The sequence below is a fragment of the Dipodomys spectabilis genome, unplaced genomic scaffold (assembly GCF_019054845.1).
Source record: "Dipodomys spectabilis isolate Male_0828 unplaced genomic scaffold, ASM1905484v1 ptg000262l, whole genome shotgun sequence".
NCBI classification, from domain to species: domain Eukaryota; kingdom Metazoa; phylum Chordata; class Mammalia; order Rodentia; family Heteromyidae; genus Dipodomys; species Dipodomys spectabilis.
Genome location: NW_024870939.1, coordinates 2,630,754 through 2,645,050, shown reverse-complemented (window position 1 = coordinate 2,645,050; position 14,297 = coordinate 2,630,754). Strand labels below are relative to the sequence as shown.

The 14,297-nt window shown below is 46.5% G+C and overlaps 1 protein-coding gene across 5 annotated transcripts; it reads left to right on the top strand.

The window, feature by feature from the left end:
• The first annotated feature begins 7,377 nt into the window (after positions 1 to 7,377).
• Positions 7,378 to 14,283, top strand: LOC122125133 (probable N-acetyltransferase CML1). Of its 5 annotated transcripts, none has more exons than XM_042699693.1 (3): positions 7,378 to 7,468; positions 9,437 to 9,571; positions 13,301 to 14,283. In XM_042699693.1, the coding sequence occupies exon 3, from the start codon at positions 13,375 to 13,377 to the stop codon at positions 14,056 to 14,058; it is 684 nt and encodes a 227-aa protein (XP_042555627.1). In that variant the 5' UTR covers positions 7,378 to 7,468; positions 9,437 to 9,571; positions 13,301 to 13,374; the 3' UTR covers positions 14,059 to 14,283. The 5 variants fall into 5 exon arrangements, with proteins under 5 accessions (XP_042555627.1, XP_042555625.1, XP_042555629.1 ...); XM_042699691.1 differs by lacking the exon at positions 7,378 to 7,468 and adding an exon at positions 8,218 to 8,318; XM_042699695.1 differs by lacking the exon at positions 7,378 to 7,468 and adding an exon at positions 8,228 to 8,318 and having other exon boundaries at positions 9,454 to 9,571.
• The last annotated feature ends 14 nt before the right edge of the window (positions 14,284 to 14,297 follow it).

The window sequence follows — 14,297 nt, the reverse complement described above, 5'->3', positions numbered from 1 at the left end:
TGCTATAGTTCAGAAGCAAACCGTGATAGTGCAGTAATATGGACAATTAAAGCTCATTGTTTGTATATATCCAAGTCCATATGACTTAGGGGCTCTGCTCCATTCAGGTTTTCTGAGCTACCAGTTTCAATCACATAAGGTCACATTAATGTTGTATTAAAAACAATTCAATGGGGCCAGGGGCCAGTGCTGACACCTGTAATCCTAGCTACTCAGGAGGCTGAGATCTGAGGATCACAGTTCCAAGCCAACCTGGGCAAGAAAGACTCTTATCTCCAATTAATCACTAGAAAACTGAAAATGATATGTGGCTCAAAGCAGTAGAGCACTAGCCTCGAGTTGAAGAGATCAGGGACAGTGCCCAGACCCAGAGTTCAAGCCCCACAACAACAACAACAACAACAACTACAACAAAAAAAATCATAATTAAGCAAGATTTTTTTCTGGTTATATTTCTTTTCTTTTTGTTTCCTTTGTTCCTTTATCTGTCTTTGAGAGTGTAAAGGGGAGCACAGAAATGGAGGGAGAAATGGTGAACAAATGTGACAGTGTTATTAGACATTAGGTTAAAAATGAACTACACAACTTGTGGGTGAAGGTGGGTTTGTCTATCTTTGGGAGTTTAAAGGGGAACACAGAAATTGTTAGCCCTCTCATAACCAGGCCATTGCCTAAAACTGTCTTGAAAACTAGTAGGGCCTTAGCATTCCAAGCCTATATAATGTATCCTTAACCAGTCTATGTAGAAATTTGTAGGAAACCCAGCAGGAGGTATGACAATCACCAAAGCCACTGGGAAACACCACTGCAGCCCAGCCAAGATCCAGCCCATCTCTTCCAACCTGGAGATTCCATTTGAAAAAAGTTTAAGGATAGCCTCTTATTATCTGCTGGACCTGCCTCCTCCTACCAGGGAGTTTAGGATTTGGCCCAAAAGAAGAACATAAGAATCAATGATTTGATTGGACACAAAAACCAGTGGGGAATGTGAGAACCAGAGGGGCATTTGAGAAGTCCTGCCCCACGCTGATATCACCATGCTGGTCTGCTGGTTGGGGAAGGGGGAATAAGGGGGAGGGGCGGGTGATCCAACATATTCAGGCTGAATGTTCTGGGGAAGGGGGATAGAGAACAAGAGATACCCCCATGAAGCCACAAGAGAGGTGCTTGCCAGACAGCATCAATGCCTGGGCTCTAGAACCCAGGCCAGTGGAGAGGCCTAAAGAGAGTCAGGCCTAAGGAGAGGCCTGAGGAGAGTGGAGAGGCCTGTGGAGAGGCTTGCTGAAAGTGGAGAGACCTGTGGAAAGGTGAGGCTTACAGGAAGGAGGAAGGAGGAAAAAGGAAGAAAATCTCGCAGCCTTGGAGGTTGTAGCTGCTCCTAGTTCTGAGGTAGCCTAGGACATGGCTGTTGCAGATGGACTAATAAAACTCCTTTGTCACCTTTAACCGTGCGTCTGTGGATTTTCTCGCTCTCAGGTCATTACAATCCAGAGAGTTAACAAGCAGAATTTAACAGATCTCCATGTTTATGTATATTGATAATAAGAACAGAAAACCTTTAAATCAATTTTTGATAATAAGACATATTAGTATATGAAGTAACCTTTGAATATCTAGAGGAGTAAATTTGGTGTTAAGTGAGGGTTGTAGAAAAACCCACCAAGTAGGCTGGGAAGGTAGCTCAGTGGTAGAATGTTTACCTTGCATGCCTGAGGCTCTGGGTTCAAGTCCTCAGCACCACATAAGCAGAAAAAGCCAGAAGTAGCACTGTGGCTTAAGTGGAAGAGTGCTAGCCTTGAGCTGAAGAGCTGAGGGACAGTATCCAGGCCCAGAGTTCAGGCCCACAACCACCACCACCAACAACAACAAAAAAAACACCATGTGGCCTTTGTCCCTTTTAGGCAGGTGTTAATTTCCAGTATCTGAAGAAAGAATAGGAGAGGTTTGATCTAGAGTGAGTGAGGAGCAATGTTATCTGAGAGAATTTCAGGCCAGGATTGCTAACCTTGAGAAGCACAGAGCAAGACAGGGAGAGAGAGAGAGAGAGAGAATAAAAAAGGGGAATGAGAGACAGACTGAGCTGCTCTTTGGAGGCTTATTTCCACCGCCATCTTGTGTCGGCTGAAGGTTGCCACACAGGCAGGCAGGCAGGCAGGCAGGCAGGCACAAGGAGAGAGAATTAGAAAGAGTTTGAAGCAGACAGTTTTAGTTTAGAGAATCTGAACCAACTGTGTACAGCAAGGAGAGGGAGAGGGAAAGGGAGAGAGAGAGAGAGAGAGAGAGAGAGAGAGAGAGAGAGAGAGAGAGAGAGAGAGAGATGGCCTTTTTAGCCAGGCACCAGTGGCTCACGCCTATAATCCTAGTTACTCAGGAGGCTGAGATCTGAGGATCATGGCTCAAAGCCAGCCCGGGCAGGAAAGTCCGTGAGACTCTTATCTCCAATAAACCACTAGAAAACCTGAAGTGGCACTGTGGCTCAAGTGGTAGAGCACTTGCCTTGAGCTGAAGAGCTGAGGGATAGCGCCCCAGCCCAGAGTTCCAGTCCCATGACCAAGAAAAATAAATAAATAAATGGCCTTTTTACTTGCCTGGGTGCCTCTATATACAGGCCCCATAAAATACTGGAGTCCAGTGTCCTATGAAGGGGTTATGTGGACTCATTGTCCAGTGAATATTGGGGCCAGATTTGATTGTACAGCCATATGAGCTTATGAGGCTTTAAGTAGTGTCTCAAAGTTAGACAGAAGACAGCCTAGAGGAGAATTTTGAGGAATTTTAGATGCTAGAGACTCCACAGCATCCTTGGGGATCTCCAGTCAACTAAAGGAGGGAGCAAGCATCAAGAGGGGTGGTCACCCACAGTTGCTGGGTCCATAGAACTTAAGGGAAACAACAAAAGGGGTCACCATACAATTGTTAAATCCCCAGCCTAGTGGCCTAGGCCTCCTGGGGCAGTGTGTGTGGAGGGAGAGGGAGATGACTTGGTACTAAGCTTTTATCCTGTGAATTTGGAGCCCCAGATTGTCACGCACCACTGAAGCAGGGGTGGATTAGCTGATGTTGAACATAGGAAGTGGCACTCCGTTAGGAGGAATTCACCTTGGCAGTTATCTGAGTGGGCTTGGACCCAGCAGGGGGCTCCCTGGGACAGCTCAGATTTCCCAAGAGGGGAAGAGTAAAGTCACTGGGGTGGGGGTGGGGTGGGGGAGCCTAGGATCTGAGTCACAGCACCAATATAAGCCCCCTCCCAGAAAACCACATGGACATACCTATGTATGGAGAAGCAGTTTATTGCCAGCAGAGGTTGACAAGGCCACCTCTCCCATGAGAGAAAGAAAAATGGTGCCTGTTCAGGGTCAAATTTATATTCAGGGAGGCTAGGGGAGGGAAGATGGGAAGTCTCCTGTGTGTGTGCAGCTGAGTGATAAAGCCAGCACTAGCTGGGGTGGGGTTTTCTGATTGTAACAATGACAAGTTAGGCTCACTCCCTGATGCAGCTGGGAGATAGGGGTAAATCAGGGCTCTGGGAAGTAAAGTGGGAGGAGCCAGGGCTGAAGGCCAACTGCAGTTAAACCTGGTCAGATCAACTGGTTTTGTGGGAGAGGCTGAGAACCTGAGATGGAGGGCATGCTTACAGAAATGGAGGGAGACAGGGTAAACAAATGCAACAGTGCTACTTACTAGACACTTGGCTGAAAATGAACTATAGCACTTGTGGGTGGGGATGGGAGGGAAACACTGGGAGAGAGTGAAGGAAGCAGTGACATTGTCCAAAAAGAAAAATACTCTTAGCCGGGCGCTGGTGGCTCATGCCTGTAATCCTAGCTACTCAGGAGGCTGAGATCTGAGGATCGCAGTTCAAAGCCAGCCTGGGCAGGAAACTCCGTGAAACTCTTATCTCCAATAAACCACCAGAAACCCAGAAGTGGCGCTGTAGCTCAAGTGGTAGAGAGCTCACCTTGAGCTGACAGTGCTCAGGCCCAGAGTTCAAGCCCCACGACTGACAAAAAAAAAAAAAGAAGAAATGTACTCTTTATCTGACTTACATAACTCTAATCCCTCTGTACATCACATTTTAAATGACAATAAAAATATTTAAAAGGCCCAGCACTGATGGCTCATGCTTGTAATAATAGCTATTCAGGAGGCTGAGATCTGGTATGGTTCAAAGCCAGCCTGGGCAGGAAAAGTCTGTGAGACTCATCTCCAATAAACCACTCAGAAAAAAAAAACAAACTGGAAGTGGCGCTGTGGCTCAAGCGAGTGCTAGCCTTGAGCTAAAAAGCTCAGGGACAGCACCCAGGCCCAGAGTTCAAGTCCCATGACAGACAAAAAAAAAAAAACAAACTAATGTACACAGCTTGTGAGACTGTGTGATAGGAGTTTTTCCGGACTTGGTTGGCAGTTCTATGGTGTCTCAACAACTATGCACAGGATTAGCTGAATTGCCAGGGCCACAGGGTTTCATCTTGTTCCAGACTGTCAACTGAGGAAGGACTCAAGGTACTTTGCCCAACACCAAGAGCAAAAACAGCAAAGAGCAAAGCCTTTTTCAAGCCTCTGTCTGGGTTGTGTGTAAAATACCCTAGATTTGGAGATGAACTATTGTCTCTCTGTAGCACAAGATGTTCAGAGTTACAGAGCAAAGAGCAAAGGTACTCTAGTCTTTTGTCATTGAGGAGACGGTATGAGAGTTGCCTTTATAGTGAGCATAAATGTATTGGACCCTGGCTAGGCCCAGTCGTGTGACTATCATAACCGAGGGAAGGCCAATCATGTGGAGCAATCCTGTGGGTCCAGGAAGAGGATATGGGATGGCTGTGTTCTCTAAGACCTGCCACTACTGGGACATAGCCAGATGCATTCTCCAAATGCTCAGCATCTCCAGAATGTATAAGTGTCTCAGGCTGTCCGGTGTCATCCTGGAAACCTCTATACAGAGTAAGTTGGAATGTGGGTCTGTGTTGCTGTTTGCTTTCCTGTTGCCTCTTTCCAGCTATTTATCTCTAACTCAGGAATACCCAAAGAGGTCCTCCTATCCCCGTGCTGATCTGTCACTGATCAGAACACTCCAGGCATCAGGTGTGGTGATACTGTAATCACACCTATTTGAATGTAGGATCATGGTTTGGTGGTGTCATTTGAGACCAAAAATTAGTTCGTCTTTTTCTCAAGAAACAAGCTGGGCATAGTGGTGCACCTCTATAATCAAAGCTCCTCAGAAGGTGGTAGCAAAAGAATCAAAGTACAAGGCCATCCCCAGGCCAAAAAAAAAAAAAGTAAAAAGGGATGAAGGTTTGTCTCAAATGGTAGAGCACTTGTTTAGCAAGTGAGAATCCTTGAGTTCAAACATCAATAGTAGGTACGTGTGCATGTGCACACACACAGACACACACACACACTGAAAGAAGTCCAGGAGCCCCTCAGCCAGTATCTTATGATACTGTTCAGGCAGTACTGAGAGGTCCTCTCCTCAGCCTAATTGCATCTGCTCATAGCTGACCTTACTAGTGTTAGGATGGTTAAATTAAACAAATAGAATATTAATTAGACTAAGGAAGGAGAAAATTTAACTGCGATAATTAAATCCCAGGACCTTAGTAAGTGCAAACTTCAGAAAGGGAAAAAAATCTGCAGCTTGACATTTACTGAGAATAGCAAAGCAAGTAAAAATAGGGCTGGCAGTCTGCAAGGCTAACTACCAATGTCCCCATGTATGGTTTTGTGTGTGTGTGTGATTATGCTTGCTCAGCAATTATACTAAAACATAGAACTTGATTGTTTGCAGTTATCTTTTATTAATAAGGCCAAACTTGTAAGGTAGGATCTCCTTTTAGAATAAAACCACCAGGTTAGTCATTAAAAGAAAGAAACCCAGAGAAAAAGGCTTGAGTAAATCAGGGGTTAAACACTGGATTACTGAGATTTGGTAATAGATGAAAACTAGGAGAATTTAGATTGTGTTCTGGTTAATATTAGTTAAACTCAAAACTGGGAACAAAGGGAAGATCAAGGACGAGAACTCTGTTGATTGATTATTGAAATTGTAATTGCCATTTATTATTATTAACGGCTAGCTTTGCTTCTATAACTTGCTTTCTTGCTGACTGCAAAATTACCACTGACAACCTGCAAGTGGCCTCTGTGGTTTTTGCCTTTATCATCCCTGGGTTGTTTGAGGTCAGGGCTGGTCTTCACTGTCTTGATAGTGCTCATAAAGTTTCCTAGCCCTGTAGACTGAGTGTTGGTAACTCCTTTTGCTGATTGTGGGTTCGAGTCCCAACCGCCCCAGGAAGTTGGGATACTTCAACTAGCAGTCACCTTACCAGTCTTTTATAGCGTATGGCCCTCCTTTAGTGTGTAGGCTCTATGCTTCTGTGAGAACTCAACCATCCACATACCTGTTTCCAAATCCCCAACCCACCACTGTTCATGTCGAACTTCTGAGGCTCCAGAACTGTAGTTCCAGCTCCATATTCAATGATGGGTCTTAGAAACAGATACTGTGTAGCCATGTAACCTTTCCCTGGCTTTGGGGCTACCAGCTCTCCACGTCTAGCATGCCCAGTGCTTCTAGGAGCAGTTCTCAGTCCACAAGGGTTACTCATGCAGAACACATATGTAAGTTGCTGCTAAGGCCTAGATGAGAGGAGCAGAGGGGCCAGGATGGATACACTGTGATAGTAGGGTAATGGCAAATCTTGGGCACCCAACAATGCCTTATAAAGCCCCAACCCCTCCCTGATAGAGGCTCCCACAGGGATTAGGACCTTTGCTCCTGGACACTCAGCCTGCCCCTGCTCCATCCCCAGTACTCTTAATGCAAAGTCATTTCTCCCTTTCAGTAAGTTTTGCTGGAGGGAACATGCTGTTCATTTGGCCTAGAGCATCCAGCCCCCACCTCCACACGTCTTTCAAACACATTGCTTTAATTTCAGCCACTGGAGTTTTCTAGTGAGGTATGAATAACTGACTAGAAAATCAATTTGTGAGCAGGGAGAAAGCTCTTTATCCTGCTTGTATTCTAGTCACCACTGGGATTTAGACCTTTCTTCTTTAAAGCATGAGCCTCACAGTAGTTGCTCTGTTGCCTAGATACCTTTTAAATGCAAAGCATAAAGCTTCTTATGTTCCTAGACTAATAACAGGACAAAAGTATTCACACTGGACGATTGCTCCTATTGCAGGCAACCTGCAGTCTGTCCAGGAAGAGGGGTTCCCTGATCCTTGAGACTCACAAGTCTGGTCACACTGCAACAATAAAGAAGGAAGAAATTCTCACTCATCTTCTTGGACCAAATCCATGCTTGCAGTGGGGCTGAAGGATTTAGCAGAGACGCCCAAAGCTGGACAGTGGAACATATGTGTGTGCTTTGTGGAGGGTATTGTGGGTCAGGAAGTGAAGACAGAGGCATCCCAGATTGGAAAGCTCCACATGCTGGCTTAGAAATGGAGCCATGACTTGAAGGTATGGAAGGTGCTGGGAAAAGGTGGGGGAGAACGATGGAAGGAGTAAGACTAATCAAGATGCGGTGTACTCAAAATCTGACTTGAGAAGTGAAGCCCCTTTGACAACTAAAGAGTTGAGACCAATCAAGCAAACGCGCAGGAGGTTTTAGGGATGGCTAGAAGGGCCATAGGGCTTGCAGGCTATTACTCTGCGGTCACCTGTCCCGACCCGCAGGACTTCAACGAGGGCAGTGAACCTAAGCGAGAAGGAATGAAGGGACAAGAGACACGAAGAAGGACAGCAAGACAAAGATTCTGATCAAGCTGCCAAATTTTATTTTTCACGCAGGGGTATTTATTTGCTTAGAATAAGGAAGCTTTTTCATTGGGGGTAGCAGCTGCAGGATGCTTGCTTAGGGCAGTGAAAAGGTGGTTGTTAGCAGCTACCGGGTGTTTGTATGGGGGGTGAAAAGGTGGTCGTTAGCAGCTACTGGGGGGTGAAAAGGTGGTTGTTAGCAGCTACCGGTATTTGTATGGGGCAGGATGAAAAGACCGGATTCTGTGAACAGCCTCCTGATGTTCCAGTGAGATAGTCAAGCCTATCATGCAGATAGACTATCTGCAGGGCTCTCGACAGTCACCAGATGGTCCTTCCTCTGGCCCACTACTTCGGTTATTGGGAAGAGGGTTCAGATGTACGCGGCCTCGGGGGTCTTGACCAGGACGGTGGGCGTGTCCGGGAGTGGGCGTGGCTGGCGGGGACGTGGAGGAGGAGCACGGCGGGGGGAGGAGCCACGTGTCCGGGCACGCTGAGGAGCAGTCTGTGGAGAACTCTCACTTGTTTGCGCAGGTCCTTATCCTTGACCCAGGTGGGCCTGGAGCTGGGCAGGGCGGGTGTCCGCGAGCTGGGGCGGGTGGGGCAGTGGAGCTGCAGGCAGGTGCCGCCTTCCCACCGCCCGGCTCCGCTCCGCTTCCGCAGAAACGGAGGGGGGGGGCGGGCGTGCCGACCGTGCAGCCAGGCGGGCCGCGGCTTCGCGACCTCCCCACCCCACCTCCCCACCCTCCGCCGAGACCAGGGTCCTCAGCTTCAGTCTCTTCCGGGACCCCGAGAAGCAAAGAGCGAGGCTGAGAGCAGAGGACCCGGGATCCTGTGATCCTGACCGCCCGCCTTCTTCTAGGCACGCCCATCCAAGCGATGGGTGTGAGTGTGTGTGTGTGTGATTCAAGTGGTAAAGCAGGAGCCCGAGTGTGTGTGTGTGTGTGTGCGCGCGCGCGCGCGCGATGGGGTGTGTGTGTTTGTGTGTGATTCAAGTGGTAAAGCAGGAGCCCGAGTGCAAACCCCAGTAAATAGAGCTTACTGGGGTGTGTGTGTGTGTGTGTGTGTGTGTGTGTGTGTGTGTAGCAGTTTTGCCGATGTATTTGTAACATTTAGCTATATTGGGGGGGAAATGTTAGCCGCATGCAGCTGGCTCAACAACTCAGGAGTTCAGATCTAAGTATCACTGTTCGAAGCCAGCCTTAGCAGACAGATCTGTGGGACTCAAACTCTAGTTAACCACCTAAAAGCCTGAAGCAGAGGTGTGGCTCAAGTGGTAGAGTGCCAGCCTTGAGCAGAAAAGCCAAGTGAAAAAGCACCCAGGCTTTGGGTTCAAGCCCCAGTGCTGGCACACACACACACACACACACACACACACACACACACACACACACACACACACACACACACACACCATGTGTATTTGGAAAGAGAAAAAAGACTATTAGGTGATTTAAACAAACAAGTTTAGAGATCCCATTACTCATAGGAATAGTTTGAGGAATAGAAGATGGCCACTTGGCTGTCTCAGGAATATGGACGGTTCAATGTAGACCGTGGACAGTTGTCCTCTCTCAGTGTTTTTATTAGGTAAATAATGCACATTACAGGGGGTAGTGAGACTACAAATACTAACAGGTGCTCCATTCTTATGAAATTGCCCTCATACAGAAACAATCTCTATGCAGTTCAGAAAGAAGACACATTGGCATTGTTGCTGTTGGCACCCAGCTCAGAAACTGAGTACTTGACACCTGGCTGCTGTGGAGTAGCCCCTGCTGCCTGCTTCCTATTCCAGTTCAACAAGTAAGTAAAGTTCACTGTTGGCTTCATCTTTTGTAAACATAGATGTCAGGAAGCAGTTACACTGCCCTTCCTTCCTCCCTTCCTCCCTCCCTCCCTCCCTCCCTCCCTTCCTTCCTCCCTTCCTTCCTTCCTTCCTTCCTTCCTTCCTTCCTTCCTTCCTTCCTTCCTTCCTTCCTTCCTTCCTTCCTTCCTTCCCTCTCCCTTTTTTGTCCTTGGCCATATTTCAGTCCCTATCTACTTTCTAGCTTTCTTTCCACTACTTGAAACTTACTTTTGCCAGCCAGGCCCCAAAGCTAGTTTTTGGAGCCCTCTGCCTGAAGTTTCTTCTGAAACATTCTCCTCCAATGAGATCCTATCAGTCTTTCAAATCTTACCCGAGTCTTCCATAGAGCTTGCAGAGTCAACATATATTGAGCTCTTGAAATATGCTAGAATATTCCTGGGATCCTGTATGGTAGTGACTGCTCCTTTTCTGGATTTATAGTTCTCAGTTTGTATAGTTTGGGTCATAATTCAAATTTTTTTTTTAGGTACTTACGTAGGAAACAGAAAAGAAAAGAGGGAGGGAGAGAGAGAGGGAAAGAAAGAAAGAAAGAAAGAAAGAAAGAAAGAAAGAAAGAAAGAAAGAAAGAAAGAAAGAAAGAAAGAGAGAAAGAAAGAAAGAAAGAAATGCAGGCAGAGAAGAGAAAGAGAAGGAAAGGAAGGAAGGGAGGAAGGAAGAAAGGAAGGGAGGGAGGGAGGGAGGAGGAAGGGAAGGAAAGAAAAGTTAGGGTTGAGCTGTTGCTGGGGATAGAAGGACCGCTGTGCACATGGAAAGTGAAAGGTGCTGCTTTGACTTTACCTTCACAAGTGATGGTCAAGGTCAGAGAGGTGACACACACTGAAGGTGGGCTAGGATTTGGACTTCAATCTGTTGGACGCTAAAATTCATATTTTGTCCAATAGACAACTCTGCCCTTGGCTTTATCTTCGTTATGGGGAGCCTGCGGTGAAAATATAAAAATTTTCGAGGGAAAAATGTTAGCCTTGAAAATATAAAATTTCATGTCTAAATAGGATTTCTTGCTAGGATTTCTTTCTAGTACAATGGAGGGAAGAAATTTGAAGTTTAAGATTTGTAACTTCAAATCCTAGTAGCCAAGTGTCAGTGTTTCATGAAAAGCTAACATAATCCTCATTTCTCTAGTTTGGGAAAAGAGGGTAAAGGGGCAAGGGAGAGTATAATCAAAGTACTTTGTATGCATGTATGAAAATATATAATGACAATCACTATGTATTTTATATTCATATTTTCTCTTGAAATGTTTTATATTTAAAGTATTGCAAGAAAGATAAAGGGAGTATAGTGAGAGAATAATAAAAAGTAATAGATAGCTGAATAAGATCAAAGTATATGCACATATGGCACCTACGTGGCAATCTTAAGTGCCAGTCATACAGCTTCCCAACCAAAAGCATACTTGTGGCCTCCAGTATTGCTAGAATTTATACCACTTACTTCAGGGAGCTGGTCCTGAAGGCCAGACTCTGTCACCTATACACACTTCCTTCTTCCTTTGGCCATCATTCTCCAGACAACATGCCTCTGGCCTGTCTGCTTGTTATCCATACCTGTCTTCCCAGGCCTAGGCCTAGGAAGTTTTTCTCACTGCCTTCAGACCCCAATGTCTCCTAGAGTTGGGCCCAAGCAATCTTTCTGGGAAGCCTCATTACTCACTCTTCTTGTGACCTTGGATCTGTCCCCTCTTCGCTTTGCCATAGCTGTGAGGGTATCAACCTATCACCCAACTCTCAAGCACCTGAGGAGCTCCTGCAATATAAGATCTTTGGTTATCTGTTTCCTCCTCAGTGCCCACACAGCCCCTAGCCACAGTGAACACGCACAATTAGTGTACGTAGATGTCATCTGGCAAGGAAGCAGCCCTTCCACAGTGAAGAGTTACAGAGAAGGGATCTCTTTTCTGTGGTTCTTAGCCTGTCTTCACAAGGGACATCCTCAGCTAACACTTGTGACAAATGTGATGACACAGCTCTGGGTGACATCTGCTGTTTCCTAGGCCTGTCAGCTGGAGGTCAGCTCTGCCAGGGACTAGAAAAGACACCTGCAGCTCCACAGGTAGATCAGCAGCACTGCTAACTGAGGACCTGATGGAGAGGAGGGCAGAGAGTACAGTATATTGGACTGCTAGGATCAGTTTTTCTAGGTCCATATACAGCTTGGGTAGAGGCAGTCTGTTTGAAGGATCTTTTTGAATCCAGGGGACCTGGTCTTTTGCCTGTGGTAAGAGGCCAGGGTGAGCAGCACAGTTCCTAGGCTCTTAAGTGTTGTGCTTAAGAAACCAGACTGAGCCAGGTACCCATAGCTCACATATGTAATCCTAGATTCTTGGGAGGCTGAGATTATTAGGATCATGGTTGGACGCCAGCCCAGGCAGAAAAAAGTTTCTGTGCCTGTTACCCTAGCTACTAGGAAGCTTAGAATAAGTGAGCCATCTCAAAGCAGAAAAAAACACCCTACCCCAAAAATGACTAGTAGAAAATAGGGCTGAAGGCATGGCTCATAGGCTAGAATGCTGGCTTACCAAGCATGGAGAAAGAATTCAAATCCCTGTACTGTACAGATGGAAGAGGAGGAGGGTTGGCCTTTCAAGAGTGAGGCCTCCTGATCTGACCTGGGTCTGCACCCTTACAGAATTAATTTCCTGAAAATTTCAAGGTAAATGGATTTGGGTTTCAACTGGCCCTTCCCTGTTTTTGACCTTCAATTTGATGATTATTTAGGATCTAGCCAACAAGTTGTCAACTCAGGTCTATTCCTCAAACATGAGGTAGGCCCTAGACAGTCTTTCCTAGATGCCATTTAGAGGTTGAGGCTGTCCAGAACACTCACAACTCTGTAGTAGCAGGTGAATAAATAAGACTACATGGTCAGGCAGGGTATGAGTAATGTCTGGAGTCCCACAGCCTTTGTGGGATCTCAAGGTTGGTGTGCTATGGTAGTTAGACCTTTGGGGCTACTCTGCAACCTAAATCTTTTTTTTTGGGGGGGGGGGGTCCGGTTGTGGAGCCTAAACTCTGGGTCTGGCTGCTGGCCCTCAGCTCTTCAGCTCAAGGCTAGTGCTCTACCACTTGAGCCACAGCGCCACTTCCGGCTTTTTTCTTTTTTCTTATGTGGTGCTGAGGAATCGAACCCAGGGCCTCATGCATGCAAGGCAAGTGCTCTACCACTGAGCCACCTTCCCAGCCCCTGCAACCTAAATCTTTACAATCAAGTGGAAAGAGGTTTGCTGGAACTTTAGTTGGGAACACAGGATTCTTCAGTGTATGTACTGCAGGTACCCAAGACAGTTTTGACAAAGGGTGCCATCTCAATGTACTACGAGTTCAGTCTGTAGTAAATTAAGGCGCTCAGGGGGAAGGGACCATATATATCAGAGTTTTGTGTAACATAAAGGCAGGGGTTACTTTAGCACAAGCTGAGAGATATTAAATGTTACACCTCAGATATCACACAACGGGAGAGAGGAAGTAGAGTCTAATGAGGTGTTTTTGATCTTACACCTCCCAGTGGTGCTGTCACATTTCCTTTTGAGTGATAATAGATAGAAAGACCCTTCAATGGATTGTCCATGGTTCCCCAGAGGCTGGGAGTTGGTGTGTGTGTGTGTGTTTGTGTGTGTGTGTGTGTGTGTGTAGGGGAATTCACATGGCTTCTTCTCTCTTCTACAGGGCTACAGGAAGGTATATAGACAGATCTACTAGTCTCTTTTGGACATTGGGATTTCCACCACAGACGTCTCCCCATGGCTCCTTATCACATCCGCAAGTACCAGGAGAGCGACCACAAATGGGTCCTGGCCTTGTTCTCCAGGGGCATGGAGGAGCACATCCCCACCACCTTCCGCCACTTGCTCATGATGCCTCAAACCCTCCTGCTCTTACTTGGGGGGCCTGTTGCTCTACTCCTGCTCTATGGCTCATGGATCTTGGCCATTGTGTGTATCTTCACTCTGCTCCTTTTCCTATGGTTCATTGCTGGATTCCCCTGGAAGCAGTATGTGGCCATGTGTTGCCGCACAGACCTGGCTGACATCACCAAGTCCTACCTGAGCTCCCATGACTCCTGCTTCTGGGTGGCTGAGTGTGAGGGGCAGGTGGTGGGCATGGTGAGTGTCCTGCCTGTCAAGGATCCTCCCTTGGGGAAGAAGCAGTTACAGCTGTTTCGCATGTCTGTGGCCTTGGAGCACCGAGGAAAGGGGATAGCTAAAGCTCTGGTCAGGACTGTTCTCCAGTTTGCCCGGGACCAGGGCTGCAGTGAAGTTGTCCTTGAGACCTCAATGTTTCAGTATGGGGCCCTGGCTCTCTATCAGAGAATGGGCTTCCAGAAGACTAAAGAGTTTTATGTAGACACAATAACAAAGCTACTGAATTTCCGTATAATTCGTTTTATGTACTGTCTCCCTTCTATTCAGGAAGCAGGGTTATAATCTTAGTTCTCGGTGGCAGGGTAAGATTGGACTCTAAAATAGTAACAAGAAAATCTTGAGATCTGAGTAGTACAAATCATTAAAGCTCAGATTTTGTGTATTTCAGATTCTAATCATCTAGGTGGTGGGATGGAGGCATTGGGAATTCTGTCCTTTTTTTTGAAGTGCTTCTGTTTCATTTGTCTACCTGGTGGTAATGTTGTATTAAAAGCAATAGAAAAATGATAGACATATATATC